This window comes from Columba livia (assembly GCF_036013475.1).
Source record: "Columba livia isolate bColLiv1 breed racing homer chromosome W unlocalized genomic scaffold, bColLiv1.pat.W.v2 SUPER_W_unloc_5, whole genome shotgun sequence".
Taxonomy (NCBI): Eukaryota; Metazoa; Chordata; class Aves; order Columbiformes; family Columbidae; genus Columba; species Columba livia.
The window spans coordinates 4289098-4314228 of NW_027043000.1; the positions used below are offsets into that span (position 1 = coordinate 4289098).

The window sequence follows — 25131 nt, forward strand, 5'->3', positions numbered from 1 at the left end:
GTACTATTTTTATTATTTAAGTCACATGCATTCAATCATGAGAAGTCCTGCTACAGCTTTAGTACCAGCAGAGTCATATGTTTGGGGATACAGATCTTCTCTTTTGGGAAAGATTAAGTTTCTGTAATTTATGCAGCATTAGCAATAGATTTAAGCAATATTTTTTTTTTATACACACCTTATCATATGCACTCTATACAGACTTGAGAGGTTGTGGCTAGCTATAGATACGTTCTTATATCTAACAAGGCATTGGTTAGAAATGGAACTTTTTTTCTGCAATATCAAAAAAGTTTGCAGTCGGATAAATTTTAATAGCAACAGTATTTGTCTTAGAGGTTCATTATGAAATAAACTTGTGTGGAAGTCACATTTATTTGAAGATGGCTGCTTCTCTGTGGATGTCTTGTCGGTTTTATTTAAATCCATTTGAGTTGCGGTCTTCTGTTTGTTTTTCAGAGAGAATGTCAAGGTTCGTCAAAAAGGTCTGCATTTAGCTTCACCAGTGCAAGAACTGATTGGAAATAAGTGGGAATAATACCTTAATTAATAGTGAATCTTGCAGTTCAGTACTTAGAAAACATTTCCCATCTGAAATTGTTAGCGTAAATCTTGAAGAACTGGTTGCAAACAAGTTATCTCCACTCTTTGTTCCACTCATGCCACTTAGGACTCTATAAGCCATGCTTTTAAATTTGACTTGAAATGGAAAGGTAGTACAGATAAACAGTTTTATTGTAGAAAAGTGTTTTCTAAAATGAAACCTGTTAGCAAATGAGTCATACAGGGTGTGTTTAAAAACATTTCTGGTTTGGTTTTGAGTTCAACTAGGATTTATTTAGTATTTATTTTCAAATTGTAGGTGAAGAAAGTGATACCGATACAGTTTCAGTAAGAAGAAAATTTCAAGACATTCACTTACAGGTAAAAATTTCTGATGTCTAACGCAACGGAATAATTTTATGTTCAATAGACGTGATTGAATTATTTGAATAGCTTACATATGCCTGTGGTGTTGATGCAGTCAGCAGAAGACTCCATGTAGCCTGCATTTTAATGCGTATTTTCAGCAAGTATAACAAGAGAGAGGTTCAATAAATAATGTCATGAAGGCCAATATGAAGTAATATTTTGTCTTGGTATTATTAGTATACCAGAGAAAGCCATACAAGCCATTCCAAGCATGAAACAGGCAACTCTGAGAAAGGCTACGATAGGTATGGAAAAAGAATAACCAGATGAATCACAAAATGAAAAAACTTATAAAAATATGATCATTCACCTGAGAGCCTAACATAAACAGGTAACATGGTGTTTTGTTTTTTAAAACAATAAATAAATCTGAGATAATGGCTACCATAACAAAAGCAGACTGGAATATCCTGCTGTTGTTTCTCAGACCAGACTATGGGCTACCCAGAGTAGTTACCCTGAATGCAGAAAAGTACAACACACATTGTGTGTGTGCAGCCATACTAATCCTGTGTTCTGCTTGCTCAAATACCAATTACGAAAATTGAATTTACTGTCCTTGCTTGTTCAGCATAGTGCTAGGCATTGTCATGTCTCTGACAACAACTAGTACAAACCACTTCAGAAAGCAAGAGTTTCACTAATGGAAAACATTTGCTGTTTATCACCAAATGCTTTTAGATTTTACATAGAGGTGAATTACAGAGTAGGCCTTAATTTGTATATGAGCTCAGGGAATATTAACAACATATATATAAAGATTTGCAGCTGTAATTACCAGTGATTTATAACCTAACACTAGGACTCTTTTTTTTTCTTTGTTGTTTGGGGTTTTTGGGGTTTGTATTTATCAGTAGGTCTTCTGAGGCAGTGTGTCCTTTTTTCTGCATCAAGAAACTAGCTATTTATCTCTTTTTTTTCATGTGTCTTCACATACGGTTCCCTCTTGGGCTATTTTTAGCATAAAATGTCTTCATTAAAAATAAGTTTATGCAGGTTGGGTATCCTCATCTGAATAATAGTAGTTTGAAACAAATCTAAGTAATGTTGTTTGGGTTTGTCAGTGTCAGTATCTTCTGCGTTTTGAATTTAACTTTTTTTTTTTTTTTCTCCTCCCCCACTAAGAATCTGCATGTACGTGATGGGAAAATACAAGAGAAAGTAAAAGTGGATGTGATAGTTCAAGACAATGTTAGAAAAATTCCTGGATGGATTATGGTAACATATTTCACCTGTTCTAAGTTATTAGCTAAGTAGAATAAAGTAAGAGCTCTCTAACTGTGCAGCACCATGAATTCTAATACAACTTCTCTGCTGTTCTATCATTGTTCCTCTCTTGCTTGCTACTTACATAAATATCACAGCATCTCAGGTCTCTGACAGCAATGATTTGTAAGAAACAGTGCAGACTATATCCAAATTTTTTTTCTTTTTTTTCTACTTTGTTCTTTGAACCCTGAGGTGTGAGTTGATCCTCACTTCAGTAAGTTTTCTGAAAAGCCTAAATTTGAAGGTTGTAGAGAAAAAGGGAGTTTTAGCTTTATTTTGGGTTTGGGGATAAGGGAGATTAGGGGCACGAAGGATTCTGTTACATGGTATGGCTTCTGTTTCCTACTCAAGTTGCCAGGGATGTATAGATTATCCAGGTGTATAGATATCTCCATGTATAGATTCTCATATTTGGGAAAGGGATTAAACTATGACACATAATATAGAAGTTGCAAAAATAAATAGCCATTCCAAGATTAAACTGCTAACTCTTAAAAATTATTACTGAAGTCTGACTAGACATTTTCTTCCTTGTCTGAAACTTACGAAGGCCCTTAGGACCATAACTATACAGGACCTATTATAGTAAGGAGAGAGTAGGAGAAGTCACACATAAGGTTTGGTTTTAACTTCTAATGTGCAAAAAATTGAGGATATTAGATTGTGTCTTCTGTTTGTTTTTCAGTGAGAATGTCAAGGTTCATCAAAAGGTCTGCATAGTCTGGTCTGAGAAACAACAGCAGGATATTCCAGTCTGCTTTTGTTATGGTAGCCATTATCTCAGATTTATTTATTGTTTTAAAAAACAAAACACCATGTTACCTGTTTATGTTATGCTCTCAGGTGAATGATCATATTTTTATAAGTTTTTTTCATTTTGTGATTCATCTGGTTATTCTTTTTCCATACCTATCGTAGCCTTTCTCAGAGTTGCCTGTTTCATGCTTGGAATGGCTTGTATGGCTTTCTCTGGTATACTAATAATACCAAGACAAAATATTACTTCATATTGGCCTTCATGACATTATTTATTGAACCTCTCTCTTGTTATACTTGCTGAAAATACGCATTAAAATGCAGGCTACATGGAGTCTTCTGCTGACTGCATCAACACCACAGGCATATGTAAGCTATTCAAATAATTCAATCACGTCTATTGAACATAAAATTATTCCGTTGCGTTAGACATCAGAAATTTTTACCTGTAAGTGAATGTCTTGAAATTTTCTTCTTACTGAAACTGTATCGGTATCACTTTCTTCACCTACAATTTGAAAATAAATACTAAATAAATCCTAGTTGAACTCAAAACCAAACCAGAAATGTTTTTAAACACACCCTGTATGACTCATTTGCTAACAGGTTTCATTTTAGAAAACACTTTTCTACAATAAAACTGTTTATCTGTACTACCTTTCCATTTCAAGTCAAATTTAAAAGCATGGCTTATAGAGTCCTAAGTGGCATGAGTGGAACAAAGAGTGGAGATAACTTGTTTGCAACCAGTTCTTCAAGATTTACGCTAGCAATTTCAGATGGGAAATGTTTTCTAAGTACTGAACGGCAAGATTCACTATTAATTAAGGTATCGTTCCCACTTATTTCCTACTACATTCCTAAATTTCCCAACAAAGACAGTGAGGACCTTCTACTATGCTTCCCTTTCCTAGTTGCTTCTTGTCAAGACTGCCTTAGAACTGCCAAGGCAAGAAATAAGACAGACTTAATAATATTAAAAAGCAAGTCCAAATCTTCCAACTTAATTTTTAGGTATTCTATGTGGTATGTTTGTGAATGAAACACAATAAAGCATTTCTTTGCTAGGTGTATCAGACCTTCCAATTCATCACTAGCTAAAGCCTTAGTCTTTCATGATCAGAAAACATGTAGCTGCATTCTAAGTTCTCATTTCTGAAATTTCCTGGCTGTTATATCGTTGTCCCATGATCGTGTTCATCACAGGGAGGGAAAGAGGAAAGGAGAATACCCCTGAAAATGGAAAAAAAGAGTGAAAGATCTGGTTATGATACCTACGACATCGCTGCCTCTTGACACTATCCTTAAATTATTAAAAAGCGAATGAAAATACATTCCAACTTATCCCATCTTCCGTTTTTGTCCGCTGTCACTGCAGTCATCACCTAAATCTTCGTGGACACCTGCTGCCATAGAGATAAAATAAAGATACATGGGAAATAACACAATTTCACATATTGGTAGGGAGGAAACTGTAAACGTTATGTTTTGACTTTGATACAATCTTCTAAACTTAAATACACTTAGATAAATATACAATGCAGATTGAACTTTCCCCTTTCTCTCCAAATTAATTATTCTGTGATACTACCCTAATAGATACAGGGAATTGTTCACATATCACTATACTTTGCCATGCTACTTCCTGCGAAACCAAAGGAGGTAGATCTAATAATTTTCCCGACTAAGGGAAGACCAACACTTTCATGTACAGGTGAGAGCTGTTTGGTTTACTTGTACCTGCTGTTGATAGGCTTCGCATACTTTCAGAACAAAAGTACTGTATAAAACCTGGAAGAAACACTGCCTTCACTAAGAAGTGTCTCCGAATGAATACTAAAGATGGAAAAAACCTGCTAAAACTAAAATTTTAGCTAAAGCAGCTAGAAATACTCTTTTTTTCTTAAGAGATGGCATGTCCTGTTGCTAACCTTTTGTATATTAAAAAAACCCAAACACACACACACAAAAAAACAAACCAAACCAAACTCCACAAACCCCCAAACCAGAACACCTAGGTGAATTCCATTTTTAAGTGAGGAATCCAGTCCAATATCTCTAAGAAGCTACTACATTTGGAGATAGCTGGGACTCACCAAGGCTGCTATAAATCCTCTCCAGTCTCTTCGTAGAACATTTACAAGAGGAGGAGGAGGAGGAGGAGGAGTGGATAATCATATTATCGCACACTGCTATGAAGCTACCAGAGTCTGAACTGCATCACTCATTTATCCCATGAGTGCAAAAGACACAAAGGACACTTAAAGAAGCTAAGCTACAGACGCCTCTGAAATTCGTTTCCTGTATTTCACTACACGGGTTGAGAAAACACAAGGTTACATTTTCTAACTTTGCAGAAATTATTTTATCATTCAAATACATATTTGAAATTACACTCTCAAATGACAGGAGGACAAATTTCAGATGATTGCTATTTTCTGTTTTCCCTCAAGAAGGAAGCAATCATCTGCCTTGGTGACAGCTATGTGTGTGAAGCACCTAATATATACCAGAGTATTTAAACACCAGCGAACCGTATTTTGCTGCAGCTGCTTTGTTCATCATTACATGCTGGTAACCGCCTAGCCATAGTTTAATTTATGCAAAATAGCAAGTTTTCATATGCACAAGAATAAAAAGATCATGAGTAATACAAGTTTCAAAAAGCAAAAAAAAAAAATATCTAAAAAGTAAATTAAAACACCCACCTGTATCAGATGTATTCACACCAGAGGTCTCAGGAGATTCCTTAAAAGAACATTAAAGGAATTTTAAGACCTGGTAGCATAAGCTATATTAACCAGTCTGTTGTATTCAGCGCTGGTGAGGCCCCACCTTGAATACTGTGCTCAGTTTTGGGCCCCTCACTACAAGAAAAACATTGAGGTGCTGGACAGAGTGCAGAGGAGGGTGACGAAGCTGGCGAGGGGTCTGGTGAGGAGCGGCTGAGGGAACTGGGGCTGTTTAGCCTGGAGAAAAGGAGGCTGAGGGGAGACCTTATCGCTCTCTACAACCCTGAAAGGAGGCTGTTGCATGGAGTGTGTTGGTCTCTTCTCCCAGGTAACAAGTGATAGGACAAGAGGAAATGGCCTCAAGTTGTCCCAGGGGAGGTTTAGGTTGGATATTAGGAAAAAATTCTTCACAGAAAGGGTTGTCAGGCTGCCCAGGGAAGTGGTGGAGTCACCATTCCCGGAAGCATTCAAAAGATGTGTAGATGAACTTCTTAAGGACATGGTTTAGTGACAGAGTTAGGTTAATGGTTGGACACAATGATCTTGAGGGTCTTTTCCAACCAAAATGATTCTATGATTCTGTGCACCTAGCAAGTAAAGACACATTTTTCATAAAATAATGCAACCACATGCGGGGAACTACAAAACAATTGTTTAATAAGGTATCTAAAAATTTGAAGAGCTGCAGTAGAACTGCAGCAAAATACTTTAAGACCTCATTTTTTATTTATTTTTTTTTTTTTTCCGAAGTTCTTACTTAAGGAGAACAAAGTGATTCAATTTAGCAATGAGTAGGCCTTTAAAAATCTACTTTATAGGTATGGTACAGGATCACCTGTTCATGATTATTTTCTCAACTTTTGAGTACATAAATACTTTTTCCTAAAGAGGCTTTGTAACAGTAGACGCAATGTGGTGCCCATACCTGATGTCCCGTTGAATGTCTATCCTCAAAATCACTGTTATGTTGCTTTGACATTTCTTAGCATGCACAGGAGGAAAAAAATAATTCTATTTCAATTTGATAAGTCACAGACCAATATTATACCCAAACTCATTAATTGATCATTTGTATATACTCTTACTTGGAAAAATATTTAACACTGACATTTTGCAAATGGAGAACTTACATAGGACTGATACAAAGAGCAGATAAGTGACAGAACAACGTTCTAGTCAAATACAGCAGACTAATTCTGATCACTGATGCGCATCTACCATATTCTTTTCTTCTTAACCCATGAAGCACTACAGAAAATAAAATTTACCCTTTTATCGGTTGGTATCACTTGTAGAAAAGGAAGACAACTGCAGACTTTTTCTGCATTTTTCTTGACGTGTGTTGAAAAGGATAAGAAAAAGATGAACTACTCCTGAAGCCTGAGGACGGAGCCCCAAACCTCTCTTGCATCTTTTTAATGATTTTTGGCAAGGGGACATTCCAAAAGTGCTGTGCCTGTCTTCCTGCACAGATAGACCCACTCACAATCTTTTTGGGTTGTTCCCCCTCCATTTATCTCAGAAGCAGCAGAAGAAATATGAAGACTGTAAGAGCTGCCTATTTCAGCAGAGATCTCTATTTTTTACATTTGCTACCTCAACTCAAATGGATTTAAATAAAACCGACAAGAGATCCACAGAGAAGCAGCCATCTTCAAATAAATGTGACTTCCACACAAGTTTATTTCATAATGAACCTCTAAGACAAATACTCTTGCTATTAAAATTTATCCGACTGCAAACTGTTTTGATATTGCAGAAAAAAAGCTACATTTCCAACCACTGCCTTGTTAGATATAAGAACGTATCTATAGCAAGCCACAACCTCTCAAGTCTGTATAGAGTGCATATGATAAGGTGTGTATAAAAAAAATAAATATTGCTTAAATCTATTGCTAATGCTGCATAAATTACAGAAACTTAATCTTTCCCAAAAGAGAAGATCTGTACCCCAAACATATGACTCTGCTGGTACTAAAGCTGTAGCAGGACTTCTCATGATTGAATGCATGTGACTTAAATAATAAAAATAGTACATGTGCTTAAGCAGCTATGTTTACCCGACTCAAGACTGTCACTAAACAAAGGGTTCACTAGTAAGTATTTGGATCTCATAAAGATATTTTAAATGTTCACAGTTAATAGCATAGAACTTTATGTATCCTAACTGAAAAGACATATCAGAATATAGAAGAACAGGTAAAATGTGCACAGTAGCTTTAATAATCCATAGCCAGAGCCTCTTTTTTTTTTAAAGGGTTACACCAACCATAATCAGCCCCTTCAAGTGCTCACTCCATTTACTTCTCCATTTCAAGTAAAAAAAGTCAATACGATATATGATTTTCTTAAATTGAAAAAAATCTATGAGATTCCATCTTTTATAGCATATATAAATATACAGATATAAATACTAATCTGTAAAAGTAGGTTTTTCCTCAAAACAAAAGCTGTTAACGCCTTCAATATTCAGTTAAATATATCTTCCCTAGCATAACTTAAAACATAACTAAATAATAAAGACTTTGCTCAAGTTATATTCAAAGTAGAAAAAATAAGACAGACATCAGGTTTTTTTGCTTTTCTCCCTCATCTGTGATGCAGTACATTTAAAATTAATTAGATCAAGTCTTCATAGCATTAAATAAACTCCAAGTCAGTTCCTTCAATAAGCACTTCTAAGGTATTCAGACCTTAGGTCAACACACAAAGATTAACAAAAACTTATTTCTGAAAGACATCCAACACTGTACCTTTTAAAAAAACTAACTGCTGGATGCTTACTTTCCGAGTTTTACCACAGATTGTAACCAGTCATTTTTTGTAGTTTTCAGACCCTTCGGCATATATTTTCTAAAAGCTGGAGGCAAAGGCCTGGACCATCTGAATCTTTTTATATCAGACCCTTCCCAGCTCAATGTTTTAATTATACGCTGATTCAAAGTATACCTGAAGCCTGTATGGAAAACCTTTTTGGTAGGAATATAGAGAGACAGAGACACTAGATTGTGTTTTGTCCTCAGATGTTCAGCTAAGGGTTTCTTAGATGAATGTCATGAAATAAGCAACACCAAAAAAAAAAGAAAAAAAGACTGCAAAGCCTTAAGAAAATAAATCCCAGCATAACTGTGCTGTACAACACATCAGCTGTTTCCCCCAATCATTTATTCCAGTAAAAACTTGTATTTTATAGGAACATACAGGAACTTTTCAGAACAATGATAAAATCTTCATATGGCATACATCTCCCTAAGTAGAATGAGAATTACACTTAGCTGTGCAGTCTTGATTTGACTTTCATCGTGATACTTGGTCTCTAATGAACCTTTTCCTGCAGGCAGCCTGATTCATTCAGTATACAGCATAATCTGCTAAATATTTGATAGTTCATCATGCAACTTAATGAGATTCTTTTAACACTCATTTTTTAACATGCCTGCTTATCTAATTACTTCAAAAAGTTAGCAACTACCAAATCTCTCCACTTGAACATCCATGTAAGTTAGGGCTGGAATTTTCAAATTCAATGAACATCTGCCGAAACTGACATATACAACAAAAAGCTGTTTAATTGATCAGGTGAGATTATTTTAAACAACTTGTGATGACAGCAATATCAATTATAATATATTTACTCAAGCTTTTAATTATGAACATTATTGGTTTTGTGTGGTTCCCCCCACAAAAAACAGTGAGTATCCTAGAGAGTTTGGCATAAAACCAGGATGTCTTCTATTAAGTCAAGACTCTTTGGATGAGATAATCTATGGCACTTATTTTCTTAAACACTTTAGCTGCATTCCTTTCACTTCCTCTGTTACACTGCAATTAGAAACAGGAAAAGAAGAAACATCAGAAGAATATTAGAATAGTAATTAATGGATGCCTTTGTTTACTTTGGTACATCTCACAACTAGGCACTTCCTAAATAATAATTCTGTTTCCTTCAGGTTTCCCACGGCCTGATCAGAAAAGCCACAAATACAATACGTGTTAAAAGTTACCTGATCGCTTACTTCTTGTCATACTATTGCTGTTAAAATCGCTACAAGAATGTAAGCTTTAGCTACCTTGGCCCCAGCTAAGACAGATAATTCTTCTTACAGTCCTTAATGTATTTAGTCTGTAAAGTTGTGCAGCAAGGATTAGTAGATGATGCACAAGGTATTACCCAGGAGTGGAAAAGGAAAGGGAAATACAGCCCTTTTGCTCTCTCCATCAGATACTCTCTTGTTTCCCAAGAATGAATTTTACCCCTTGTCCCCTCACTCTGTGGGGTTCCAAACAGCTTCTGTGTTAACTACCAAGGCACACCACATAACTTAGCTTTTTAGGCAGATATTAGGAATGTAGCAACAAGGTGACTTTTGGCAGTTACGGCAGAAACACTGAGATTTAGAATAAATTCACTGTTGAGTTCTTACGAGGGAGTTCAGGAAAAAGAAGTAACTGCTTGCTTAATGTAAGTACTCAGAATAAAAAAATACAGATCACACAACAGTAATGGCTTTAGCCTGACAAAGACAGCAAGTGCTGAGACTGCAAAGATACTTTAATTACTTTAGCATTATTTTGCAGGGAAAAAAAAAAAAAAAGAAAAAAAAATCTAATGATGAAACCAGTAAGCCCTCTGGAATTGAAGAGCTGATTACCCCTGAACCAAGATAAATTGACTCAATGCTTCTTAACTTCAATGACAATATTCTGATGAGATCCATAATACCTCTTGCAAATATGATATGGCACAGCGAGATTTGAATTTATTCCTATAAATATTATATATTAAGGAAAAAGAAACATTACTACAAACTGCATAGTAGGACTACATTAAGAGCTACCTCAAGTACTTCCTCCTGCCATTTTCTAAGGTCCTCGGTTGACACATCCTCCCATGATTTTGGTCCTAGAAATAACAAGAGACATCAGTATAAACACAGCTTTTCTTATAGCACTAGATATACCCAGTATCACTCTAACAAACATAAACATTTAGGAAGAACATACTACATAGTAACAACACATTATCAAATCTGAACAGCCTCCAATACAATTGTAGAAGCAAAAACTCATAGGTAAACAAGCCAAGAGAAAATTGTAATTCTAAGTTAATTGAGAAGTCAGGCAAAACAAAACAAAAACAAAACAACAACAACAACAAAAATCACATGCTAAGTCTAACAACACTAAGCTAAAATCCAAGGAGCATTACAGCCGCACATGCCACGAAGAGGGGAAAAAAAGCAAATTATTTTACTCTTAAAATTTTATTGAATGCATGCTGACTACATGGTATCTGACGTTCGTTAAAGCCACAGTTAAGGCTTGACAGGACTGAGATCCATATTAATTCCATACTGAATAGAGGTTAGTAAACCAAAAGTATAAGCCAGCCTTTACAAATCAACGGTTGTGAATTACAGTGCTGTATGCCACCCTCTCCTTCTCTTGATGGACAACGTATACAAAATGCTATGAAATGCAAGTTTCCCAGTCTGTAAACGCCTTTAAAAGGTAAATCATATTTGGTGCAATGATTAGATAAGGCTTGGTACTGTGGTAGTACATCACGTGTACGTGTGTTAAGTTCTACTTTACAAGAATTGATAAAGTGACTTACAAAACATAATCATCACTTCAGTGATAATAAAAACTGGAAGAACATTTCATTTCCCTGTAAAGCCACCAAGACGCTAAGTCATAAGTCCTACTAAAACCCCAAGCATAGTATTTTAGAACAACAGGGTTTTTTTTTCCCCAATAAACTCTGCACAAGCATTGTCAACTCTATAATGGATCAACATTTATAATGAAACACTGGAAAAATATGACATAGCACAATGTGGTACAGATTTATGCTAACCACTGAAACATTCAAAGAAAAGTTAAAGAGACTATCCACCCAGTTCCCTCTGACATTTGACATAAGAGAAAATTATCAGAGCAGCTTTCAGAATACTAAGCGGAAAGGAAATTACACAGTTCATTCATGTGTAACAACTTCCTGCTAATACCTCTATTCACAGAATCACAGAATGTTAGGGATTGGAAAGAACCTCAAAAGATCATCTAGTCCAATCCCCCTGCCGGAGCAGAAACACCTAGATGAGGTTACACAGGAAGGTGTCATTCCTTTGTTTCCTCTCAGTCTTCTTCACTTTGATTCTTCTTTTTACAAGTCATCTAAATATTAACCATTGTTATCCTGAACTTCGCTAATAACTCTTTTCTGTTGTCTAAAACAGAGCACGCAATAGACCAAAATGGTGCATATAAAGAAAATCTCCAGGTATTACATGCATGCCTCAAAGTTTACATATGAAAGGCCACACCAAAGTGTACAAAATTCAGCACCTTGACTTCAGTAAAGCCTTTGACACAGTCTCCCACAGCATCCTCACAGCTAAGTTGAGGAGGTGTGGTCTAGACAATAGACTAGTGAGGTGGGTTGCAAACTGGCTTAAGGAGAGAAGCCAGAGAGTGGTAGTCAATGGTGCGGAGTCTAGTTGGAGGCCAGTATCTAGTGGAGTGCCTCAGGGGTCAGTGCTGGGGCCAATATTATTCAATATATTCATTAACGATTTAGACGAGGGAATAGAGTGTACTATCAGCAAGTTTGCTGATGACACTAAGCTGGGAGGGGTGGCTGACACGCCAGAAGGCTGTGCTGCCATCCAGCGGGACCTGGACAGGCTGGAGAGTTGGGCGGGGAATAACCTGATGAAATTTAACAAGGGAAAGTTTAGAGTCCTGCATCTGGGCAGGAACAACCCCAGGTTCCAGTATAGGTTGGGAAATTACATATTAGAGAGCAGTGTAGGGGAAAGGGACCTGGGGGTCCTGGTGGACAACAGGATGACCATGAGCCAGCACTGTGCCCTTGTGGCCAGGAAGGCCAATGGCATCCTGGGGTGTATTAGAAGGGGGGTGGCTAGTAGATCGAGAGAGGTCCTCCTTCCCCTCTACTCCGCCCTGGTGAGACCACATCTGGAATATTGTGTCCAGTTCTGGGCCCCTCAGTTCAAGAAGGACAGGGAACTGCTGGAGAGGGTCCAGCATAGGGCAACCAAGATGATTAAGGGAGTGGAGCACCTCCCTTATGAAGAAAGGCTGAGGGAGCTGGGTCTCTTTAGTTTGGAGAAGAGGAGACTAAGGGGGGACCTCATTAATGTTTATAAATATATAAAGGGTGAGTGCCATGAGGATGGAGCCAGGCTCTTCTCGGTGGCCAACAATGATAGGACAAGGGGTAATGGGATCAAGCTGGAGCACAAGAGGTTCCGCTTAAATTTGAGAAAAAACTTCTTCTCAGTGAGGGTGTCAGAGCACTGGAACAGGCTGCCCAGGGAGGTTGTGGAGTCTCCTTCTCTGGAGACATTCAAAACCCGCCTGGACATGTTCCTGTGCGACCTCACCTAGGCGTTCCTGCTCCAGCAGGGGGATTGGACTAGATGATCTTTTGAGGTCCCTTCCAATCCCAAACATACTGTGATACTGTGATCTTCTGCCATCAAATGTTATATAACTTCCACCAGTTGCATGTTTGACTAAGTATAAATACACAGCACGTAAATATTGAAGCTTTACGAAGTTCTTACCGTCAGGAATACTGTAAGTGAGAGTTTCCATGGAGATAAGTAAATAATCTTCAAGAGGATGATTATACTAAATAAAAAGGACCATTAAAGATTAGAATAAATGCTTGCAGTGATGTTTTTAACATGCGTTTTAAGTATTGTTTTTGCACAATTTTGTTTTGACCAAAACATGAAATTATCCACATGCTGCTCTATTGGCTGAAATTAGCAATCTCAAAACTTTAATTCCTAGAAAAAACACACATATTTTAAGCATATGTATGAGTTGTTCAATCTCAAGGCATAAGCCAGTTGCTGACAAAATGAGGCTTCAGCGAGTTTTCAAAAACGGTTAAGTTACTTAATTACAGAGCTTCTAAACTCCCTCTGTCGTAACTGGAAGCAGCCACTTACCAGAGACCTACAGGTCATGACATATGAAAATGTCATCCAGTCTAATGCGAGATGAGGAAAACATTCTAGAAACAGAGTCTTGTTGCTTTTTTTTAAGTTGTTGGAAACCATTGCTGAGGTACTAACAGGCTAAATCCTGTTCTTACCTCTGCTGTCAGAGTTCTTCCAAAGAATGTTTATTGATATGGTAATAGGTGCTTTGTATGTAAATATGGCCTTATATATAAATATATATATATATATATATATCAATATAGCCTTATGCCAGCACCTAGACATTAACACAAACCATTTATCTGAACTGCAAAGCTGACATCCCTGAATAAATACGTGCATCTCTGGATGGAGGTGTATGGTTCTCACATCTTTAGCAGAAAATACCTCTAAAGTAAGGAGGATTTGTGGAGGGAGTTTCACTTCTGTCTGTAATTTTTTTGAAAATACCTCATCTAATGCTAGCTGAAATGGATTAAGGGCACTACAAAGACAACTTGGACTTCTAAGTTCAAAAAAAAAAACTGGCAATCCCTGATGTAAGTGTTACTCACGCCAAAGCTCAGCACAAACTGCGAAGCTGCGTGAGACCCCGGGTGACTGCTGCTTTCATCAGCCAGGAAAAACGGGAGCTTGTGACACCAGAAGTAACTAATTGACAAAGAGAATTCAGTGCCAGTTACTGCAAATCAGCACACAGAAAGAAAAATGAACGTGTCGGCGCTAACAGAGCAGGACTTAAGAGGTGGCCAGGGAGGATCACAGTGGAGAGCCCGGCCACTGCGCCAGGCGAGGCGGGCAGAGAGGGCCTGCTGGAAGGGAATCGGAGCAGGCTCTAAGGCTGCCCTTCCTGGGCTGCTCATTCTTTGAAGGTTGTTTACTGAACTCAGTTGTTCAAGAGCATGTTTAATTTTGTGAAGAAGTAATTTAATCAGTTCCAGTCTAATCAGTCCTCTGCCAGAATGGGACTTTGCTGTTTAGTTTCCTGGTGTACTGGGTGTGGCTGGGATGGAGCTAACTTTCTTCATAGCAGCCGTGTGGTGCTGTGTTTTGGGTTTGAGGTTAAAACAGTCTTGGCAAGATATTAATTATGTGACTATTGCTGAACAGTGCTTGCAAACATGAGGCTTTCTCTTTTTCCCCACTCTGCTCTCTCCCCCTGTACCCCCCCCTCCCCGCAGTGAGTATGAGTAGGCTGGGGCTGTTCAAGAAGTTGGGAGGGGACACAGCAGGACAGCTGATCCAAATTGACCAAAGGGATATTCCATGCCATATAATGTCATGCTCAGCAGTAAAAACTTAGGCAGAAGAAGAAGATGAGTTTTTTTTTTTCCTTCCATGTTGACCATTGCTCAGCAAGCTCTGCTTATAGGAGGTAGGGAGTCATTGCCTTTGCAGTGTTCTTGTCGAGTTTGTTGTTGTTGTTCCCCTCTTTCCTTCACCTTCTCATCTGTCTTTATCTTGACTCACAAGTTTTCTTGCATTTGTTCTTCCTGTTCTGTCCCCTGTCCCACGGGGGTGTGTATGGGTGCTTGTCTGGTGGCAGGGCTCAACCCACAGTACCTGGTTACTTCTGAAGCCTTCTGATGACTGAAATATGTCCAACTGTAAGCTCATTTATAAAGGCAGATCCCAAGTTCAACCACCATGTCTGTGAATAGAAGGACAAGCAACTACTAGGGCAGCCATTACTTTGAAATGGTCAATCCCCTTTTCTATTACATGTGGCAATGGAGAAATGAGAACAAAGGTAGCTTTTTATCGTTGAGGACTGAGGGCACAAAGCTCAGGAATCAGACCTAGTTGAATTGCACTATCATTGAAGCAAAGAATGAGATTTTCCTTGCAAAGGAATGAGGAATGCTTGCCCCTTTCACTATTCACCACTTTCTACAATTTCTCAGCACCAGCTGAAACTGTCTGGATTGGCTTTTGCTCCAAACCCTTCCCTCTCTCTGACATTTTGTAGATGTGGCTCCTGCCTAGACTGACAAATGTCACTGATGTGCTGAATTAATGCCATGACTTACACCTCTCTGGCATAGATGTCAAACTGTTTCACAAAACATAGTAAGATTTATTAACCTTGTTTGAGAGAAGACCCAAGGCACAGAGCTCAGTCATTTGCCCAAGGTTATGCACATGCCATTGGCAGATCAGTGAATAGGCTGTAGGCACACCCTAAATTCTAGTCTGGCATCCCTCTGCTTGACAGTGTTAGCATGTAAGTGATCGTAGCCAATTCCTCTGAGTGCTTTCACACACATCAGGGTGGAAGGCTCAGGGTCTGTCCCCAGATGTGAGTCCTCCTGAGGAGCACTTGACTGCCTGTTGTGTCCCTTTTGGTCTTCCTTTGAAGGAAAGGAAGCAACCATTCTGCGTGACCCCATCCATGCCTGCAGCTTGCACAAATGAACAATTGCAGTCAGATACATGGGAGGCGATATCAAAGCATATTCATCTGTAACAGAGGCCACTAAAAACGGCTACCTACCCTCTGTCCTGCATGAGCACATTAAATTGTTTTAAAATGTTTGAACACAGCATTCATTGTGATCAATGTTGTTCTGTTGATCAGATCAGCGGCAGTGAAAAAAAACACATTTACTCAACAACAAATATTGGCAGTGGTTCTGAAACAGGCCAAGAGCTTATTGAAAAGAATATTGATTGAGCCAAGAAAACATCAAGCAGTTATAAAAGCTTAATCATATTCTCATTCAAGCCTGCCTTCTGTGTTAGGAATTAAAATTCTCCCATCTCCTGAGGGTGGAAGATACACTTCCATAATGTTCTGTAACTTCCAACGCTCTGCGTCTGTACTGAATGGTGGAATTATTCATTACAGATGATTCAGTTGAGATACAGAGGCCTTTCTACTGTGAACATACAAATTATGCATAAAAAAGCTGTGGGTTTTTTTTTAATGATTCTGATTTGCAATAGTTTAACAAAGACCTGGGAAAACCAGAGTTAGCTCACCAGGTATTTTTGAAGTGGCCAAAATAAATATTTGGTCTGGATGTGTCCATGTGGTCTGGATGTGTCCATGTCCTTATTAGAAAACTGCTCATAAACATTTGCACTTACCTGAGAGAACTGCTTTATGCAGAGACTGAAAGGCCATTTTTCAGAATGGCATATTTTGACACAAATGCTATGGCAGTGTCTGGTTATAAAAGCTGTATGTGGTTTAAGAGCACAGAAGAAGTTAGTGCTTCCTGGGAGAAAACAGGAAGAAAACTAAGAATCTGTATGTACGTGATGGGAAAATACACTCAAACACTGGGAGGCAAGTGTCTGGACAAAACTAGCCAGACTTCAGCATGGCTGGCCAGTGAACGTAAGGTAGTAAGATGGCTTGACTGAATAGCTACTCCATTCCTTCTTTCTGTTCCTTGTAGACGCATTTATTATTTTAGATATAACTCAGATGGACTGTCAGCTGACAAGCTTCCTTGGGCCTGTAGTGTGTCGTTCTTGTATATGGTTCCAAGGAGTGAAGCTCTTGTTTAATGGCTACAGAGCCCTCAGAAGTTTTATGCTTAAGCCACGTGGCAAAATGCTGCATTTGCAATGAATGGTGGTGGAAAGAAGCCAGTATTGTCTTCCTGTCTCAAACTTGATAGCCTTTCTGGAGAAGGTGATTATGAAAGACGTATTTCAGAAAAAGCAATGTTCATAACTAAAACTTCTTGAGCTCTGTGTGACTGCTGTTGTACAGCTATAGTGCTATACTGAATTGTCAGATGTAAACCAAAATGGTTCAAAATATGCCGTTTCTTAAGTAATATGCAAGGAAATAATTACATTCTCACTTGTATCTTTCCTTTTTAGCTATTGGTGAATACATTCCGAGCTTACATCGGGAAGTTTAAGAGATACTTATATAATTTAGGTTAAGAGAGTAGCATTACAGAGACATTAAAATGACATAGGATGAAAAGTTTTCTCTCTAGCTGAGAGCACATAGGAATGTGGACAAGGAGTCCTGCTGCTGTTTACAGTCAAGATGTTCAGATATCTTGCTTTGATGATTTGTTTCAATTTCATTCTGTTCATCAGAGTTTTGGCAGGCATAGTATTTTTGTGTAATTTACTTTATAATCTTAACCATTCTTTTCTATAGGGTATCTAGAAAACTAAGCTACACTGTGGGTAAAGATGACAAATCCCAGCAATCGCTTGGGTGACTTCCTGGTTGAAACCCACCAAGGAGCATTCATGGACTGCTACAGAAAAAACTTTGCTTTATAAAGTTTGGGTTTGTTTTGTTTTTCTTTCTTCTTCCAAGAATCAGGCATGTATTTTATGTATGTGTCATGCAGTTAATCCTGTTTTATGCTTACCTGTAATGTAAATCTTCAGGACTGGTTCATCCCTTCTGACAGGGCGCTTAGTCCTTTGGCTTCATCAGGTATTGCAGGGAATCAGGGTTCCGTTCTATGGCAAAGTTTAAATTTTGTAGTTAGCAATGTTTGTTCTAACAGTGTGATCAGTATTTTCTTGTTATCTGCTAATAAGCTTTGATTCTTAACATATTAGTCGTAAGATAAGAATCAAGCTCTTTTTGCTGGATTCCTGCCTGTTTGTACTTTATAAGGGTATTGACACTACATGAAAAATTCTAAACTGGGATGGATGATTGAAGTGCAGTATTAGCCGCTACGACTTGTTATATGCCTGCTATGTTAAATTTTCTACATAGCTCACAGAGTGGATTTTTCAATAAAACTTTATTTGTTTCAGTGAATTTGACAGTTACATTCTGTGTTATATGTTCTAAATAAAACCCCATTCTGAACAAATATCTGCTTTCAACATTTTATTTCAGGTATGTGAATGCTCATGAGGAGTTTGTATCCCTACAGCAAATACATCAGAGTGATGTGGCTGGGTCCCACAGGTTTTCATTGCTGCATTGTTTGCCAGATAAACAGTGCCTCTGTGTTTTCAATAAATTAAATATTTATAATGAATTTTAATAGAAACATGTTTTGTAACTAAAATATTTGACCAACCTCCAAAAGATTTAGTACTGGTGAAGCTAAATCCAGACCTTTTGACGAACCTTGACATTCTCTCTGAAAAACAAACAGAAGACAATTTTTTGCATATTAGAAGTAACAACCAAACCTTATTTGTAACTTCTCCTACCCTCTCCTTACTACAATAGGTCCTGTATAGTTATGGTCCTAAGGGCCTTCATAAGTTTCAGACAAGGAAGAAAATGTCTAGTCAGACTTCAGTAATAATTTTTAAGAGTTAGCAGTTTAATCTTGGAATGGCTATTTATTTTTGCAACTTCTATATTATGTGTCATAGTTTAATCCCTTTCCCAAATATGAGAATCTATACATGGAGATATCTATACACCTGGATAATCTATACATCCCTGGCAACTTGAGTAGGAAACAGAAGCCATACCATGTAACAGAATCCTTCGTGCCCCTAATCTCCCTTATCCCCAAACCCAAAATAAAGCTAAAACTCCCTTTTTCTCTACAACCTTCAAATTTAGGCTTTTCAGAAAACTTACTGAAGTGAGGATCAACTCACACCTCAGGGTTCAAAGAACAAAGTAGAAAAAAAAAGAAAAAAAATTTGGATATAGTCTGCACTGTTTCTTACAAATCATTGCTGTCAGAGACCTGAGATGCTGTGATATTTATGTAAGTAGCAAGCAAGAGAGGAACAATGATAGAACAGCAGAGAAGTTGTATTAGAATTCATGGTGCTGCACAGTTAGAGAGCTCTTACTTTATTCTACTTAGCTAATAACTTAGAACAGGTGAAATATGTTACCATAATCCATCCGGGAATTTTTCTAACATTGTCTTGAACTATCACATCCACTTTTACTTTCTCTTGTATTTTCCCATCACGTACATACAGATTCTTAGTGGGGGAGGAGAAAAAAAAAAAGTTAAATTCAAAACGCAGAAGATACTGACACTGACAAACCCAAACAACATTACTTAGATTTGTTTCAAACTACTATTATTCAGATGAGGATACCCAACCTGCATAAACTTATTTTTAATGAAGACATTTTATGCTAAAAATATCCCAAGAGGGAACCGTATGTGAAGACATATTAAAAAAAAAAAAAAAAAGAGATAAATAGCTAGTTTCTTGATGCAGAAAAAAGGACACACTGCCTCAGAAGACCTACTGATAAATACAAACCCCAAAAACCCCAAACAACAAAGAAAAAAAAAGAGTCCTAGTGTTAGGTTATAAATCACTGGTAATTACAGCTGCAAATCTTTATATATATGTTGTTAATATTCCCTGAGCTCATATACAAATTAAGGCCTACTCTGTAATTCACCTCTATGTAAAATCTAAAAGCATTTGGTGATAAACAGCAAATGTTTTCCATTAGTGAAACTCTTGCTTTCTGAAGTGGTTTGTATTAGTTGTTGTCAGGGACATGACAATGCCTAGCACTATGCTGAACAAGCAAGGACAGTAAATTCAATTTTCTTAATTGGTATTTGAGCAAGCAGAACACAGGATTAGTATGGCTGCACACACACAATGTGTGTTGTACTTTTCCACATCAGTGTAACTACTCTGGGTAGCCCATAGTCTCGTCTGGGAAACAACAGCAGGATATTCCAGTCTGCTTTTGTTATGGTAGCCATTATCTCAGATTTATTTATTGTTTTAAAAAACAAAGCACCATGTTACCTGTTTATGTTAAACTCTCATGTGGATGATCATATTTTTATAAGTTTTTTTCATTTTGTGATTCATCTGGTTATTCTTTTTCCATACCTATCGTAGCCTTTCTCAGAGTTGCCTGTTTCATGCTTGGAATGGCTTGTATGGCTTTCTCTGGTATACTAATAATACCAAGACAAAATATTCCTTCATATTGGCCTTCATGACATTATTTATTGAACCTCTCTCTTGTTATACTTGCTGAAAATACGCATTAATATGCAGGCTACATGGAGTCTTCTGCTGACTGCATCAACACCTCAGGCATGCGTGTGGGAAACTGCAGCGGGTCTGTGGAATCCTTGACAGAAAATATGGGAGTAGAGATCAGCCTTGAAGGTATTAAGATTTACCCTTGAGAAGGATGGGAGTAAAGGAGTATCCGGAGATGTGGAGTTGTACCCGTGAGAGAGAAGGAGATAGAAGAATAACATGGATGACAGAAAAATTAACCAATGAGATGTTAGTGCTGTAACTTGTAACCAATAGTGAAAAGACACATGAACTGGTAGAATTGTATAAAAATGCACTTGTAGCAAAAAATGGCACCTATTACTTTCATCTTGAAAGAACTTGGTCCAAGTCGTTTGTCCGTCGCAACCGCGACATCTGGTGACCCCGACGTGATCCTGCCTGAAGAGGATCTGGCATGACAAGGAGACAGCGTGAAGCTGTGAACAGCCAAAGAAGGGCTGTGGAGACGGAGCCCGGTACAGCTGATAAGAGCAGCCGAGGAGAGCTGCCGAAGATCCGGATCGTTGAAAAGACACCTCGCTAAGGAGTAGGTGAGCTACCGGGAACATGGGGGGAAACTTATCTAATGTAAAGAAGAGGGTACTATATTATCCACATGGAAGCTGCTTCTGAAGAAGCGGGGTGTTAGCCTTCCAGAACTGACTTTAAGAAAAATGTTACTATGGGGCAAAGCACAAGGTTTAGATGTTAATCCTGTGACAGCATTTAGTGTGTCACAATGGATGGACTTGGGAGATAAACTGTTTGATAGTGCTACCCAAGGGTCCAAGGAAGCAAATGAACTGTTAACAACGTGGCGCTTGTTATTAGATACTCTGAAAGAGTTAAAACAGCAACAGAATAAGGCAGAGGTGGTGGAGGGGGATGGTCTTCCTGACTCTCCTGGGCCAGATTCGGAGGAAAAGGCAAGATTAAGTACTACTCCGACCCCTCCTGTTACTAAAGATTCGCCTAAACCGACCAAGTCCATATTATCTGACATGGATAAGGATCCGCGACACTTTCTTGGGAAGTTAAAAGGAATAGAGGAGGAGCGTACGTATGTGTGGCCCCGAGATCAGAAAAAAATTATGAAAGAGTCGTATACATATGTGTGGCCCCGAGATCAGATAAAAGCTATGAAAGACTCACATGAAAAAACAGCGTTGGGTTATATACGATCTCGGGAGGAGCCCCTGGAGCACCAGTCAGAGCAGTGCATTCAACCCACTGCTCCGCCGTCATCAATCACGGCTCAAACCTCTGCTCTACCATCATCAACCGCGGTTCCGCCATCTGCGTCACCGCCATTAATCACAGTTCAACCCTCTGCCCCGCCGCTATCAGTCAGGGAAGAAAAAAATGGACATTTTCTTTCCTGTCCCCCCTTGCCTGGAGATTTAGGTGGGGAGGATCCCCCTGTGGTGAGCCAGACCGAGCCAAATAACGTAATTCCTATAAATTTGGGTCCCCCCAGCCTGCCCCCGCCCCCCTCCCACGCTGTTGCAGAGCAAACTCCTGAGGGTGGGGGTAGTTTCAGAGCGTAAACCGAACTTACCAAAAAGCTGGGATTTACCCCCAGCTTCGATTACGGTTAAACCACGGGACCCTGTGCGTTTCTGGAAGAGGGTGAAGGCTAAAGCTCTGGAAATTGAGACTGGGATTTATCAGAAACTATATCGGTTCCTACCCTGGTTACTGAGCCGCCACCCATTGAACCTGTTGAATCTATGGCATTTCCCGCCATATACCGTAACCCTGCAGGGGGGGAGCCCCATGACCACGTTTCATATTCCTGGAAAGTAATTCAAGATTTGCAAAAAGCCACTGCTCAGTACGGGCCTAACTCCCCTGCGGTTATGCAGCTGTTTGTTATCTATAACGTTTGTTATCTATGGAAGCTATGACTCCCTACGATGTTTCTCAGTTAGCTCAGGTTATTTTTCAACCTGTACAGCTCTCAGTGTTTCGAAGTATTTGGCAGCAAAGGGCTGAGGCACAAGCAGTGGTAAACGTACGCTTCCCAGACACTGATCCCCGTTCTGCTACTGGTGTGGATGTATTGATGGGCTCGGGGCCGTATATTGATCTGCGACTTCAAGCGCAATGGCCTCCTCTAGTGCTTGAGCAAGTGAAGGCCATAGGGATCCAGGCTATAATTAGAACAGCAGAGCTGGCAGAACCAAAACAGACATATACCGCTATCAAGCAGGGTCCTAAAGAGCCGTTTCTTTCCTTCGTTGAAAAATTACAAGCGGCTGTCGAACGTCAGGTGTTCGATGCGAATGTCCAGGGACTGCTAGTAAAACAGCTAGCTCATGAAAATGCTAATACAGATTGCCAAAAAGTGATTGAAACTTTGCCAGGGGATCCAACTTTAGAAGCAATGATTACTGCTTGTGCCAAGGTCGGTTTAGTGGAACATAAAATGACTGCACTTGCTGCTGCTATGGCAGCAGCTAAAATACAATATCAAAAGTGCTATGAACGCGGTCGGAATGGGCATGTGCAGACATAAATACCTCCTTCAACAATGCTTTGCAACCCTGGCAATCCGTTTCTGGGGTCAGTGCACATGCAGTCTTCTGCGACACACTATCAGGAAAAACCAACGGAGCAGCCGGGATGGATGTATCCACCACCCACACAGTAACTATAACAACTCAAGAGGTGCATAAAGTGCCCCTGGATGCTTGGGGGCCAATTGGCAGGGGACTGAGTGCTTTGTTAATAGGACGATCAAGTAGTACCCTGCGAGGATTAATGGTACACGTGGGGGTTATTGATGCGGACTACACAGGACAAATTTGTGCCTTGGTTTCCACAGCGACACCACCTGTGACAACACAAAAAGGAATGCTTTTAGCTCAATTTGTGCCCTTTTTGAGTTCTGTTCCTAGGACTGAGGACGTTCTTCGTGGGGACAATGGACCTGGTTCAACTGGAAAGCCACTTATTTTTTGGTCTCAAACAGTGTCAGAGAAAAGGCCACAAATGGTTTGTACACTCATAATGAATGCTTTTGTTCCCAGCCAGGTGACCCTTACTGGACTGCTTGATACAGGACCAGATGTCACTATAATTTCACAACAGGACTGGCCTCCTTCTTGGCCTTTGGTTTCAAATACTGTAGGTGTGATGGGTCTGGGTGGAGTCGCAAACAGTTTGATGTCAGCTAAACCAATAGTGATTGCTAATCCTGAAAACCAAAGGGCTACAGTGAGACCTTATGTGGCCCCAGCCCCGCTGAATTTATGGGGGAGGGATTGCCTAGGGCAGTGGGGAGTACGGATAACTACGGATTTTTAGCAGGGGTCACTGTGATGCAGGGTGTTTCTCGGCCCACTTTAGCACTAAGATGGTTAACTGAAAGACCAGTATGGGTCAATCAGTGGCCCCTTGCTCAGGAAAAACTTACAGCCCTGCAATCTCTTGTGATGGAACAGCTAGCTGCGGGACACATAGAGGTCTCACATAGCCCTTGGAATACTCCTGTGTTTGTTATCAAAAAGAAGTCTGGAAAATGGAGATTATTACATGACCTACGAAAGCTTAATGAGGTTATGGCAACTATGGGAGCTTTGCAACCAGGTTTGCCTTCTCCTACAATGATTCCAATGCAATGGGAAATTGTTGTAATAGATTTGAAGGATTGTTTCTTTACTATTCCTTTAGCAGAACAAGACATAGAAAAGTTTGCCTTTACTGTTCCATCTGTAAATAATGGAGAGCCAGCGAAAAGGTATCATTGGAAAGTGCTGCCACAAGGGATGAAAAATTCACCTACCATATGTCAATGGTATGTGGCAAAAGCTCTGAGTCCAGTACGTGCTTTGTTTCCATCAGGGTATTGCTATCATTATATGGATGACATTTTGTTGGCTGCAGCAACGCCACAAGAATTGAGTGAAATGGAAAATACAGCACGTGAGTCATTAAATCAGTATGGGCTGGTTGTTGCACCTGAGAAGGTGCAACGACAACAGCCATGGCTTTATTTGGGCATGAAAATTTTGGATCAGACAGTGATACCACAACCTATAAAACTGCAAGTAAAAATCAAAACACTGAATGATGTGCAAAAATTGGCAGGAATGATCAGTTGGGTAAGGCCTTATGTAGGAATCCCCTCTTCTCAATTGCAGCCATTGATTGATCTCTTGCGAGGAGACACTAATATTTCTGCCCCTCGCACTTTGACAACAGAAGCACAGCAGGTCATTGCGAAAATTGAACAAGCAATCAGTAGTAAGCACGTATGGAGAATTGATTTGACAGTGTCTGTACAAGCAATTGTTTTGATTGATCAATGCATTTCTTTTGCTGTGATCGCACAATAGCATGAGAAGTGGGGAGATCCTCTACATATTTTAGAGTGGGTCTTTTTGCCAGCCAAATCAAAAAAGACAGCCCCAGGTCTTTTTGAACTGGTGGCTCAGGTAATTATTAAAATCAGA

The 25131-nt window shown here is 39.1% G+C and overlaps 1 protein-coding gene across 1 annotated transcript in view; it reads right to left on the minus strand.

The window, feature by feature from the left end:
* LOC135577512 (uncharacterized) overlaps positions 1 to 25131 on the minus strand; it is a gene marked incomplete at its 5' end in the record, with an annotated part of 207135 nt that overhangs the window by 178848 nt on the left and 3156 nt on the right. The window contains one exon of the mRNA XM_065047647.1: positions 19501 to 19609. Within this exon, the coding sequence (XP_064903719.1) occupies positions 19501 to 19609 (109 nt within the window). The remainder of the gene's footprint in view (positions 1 to 19500; positions 19610 to 25131) is intronic.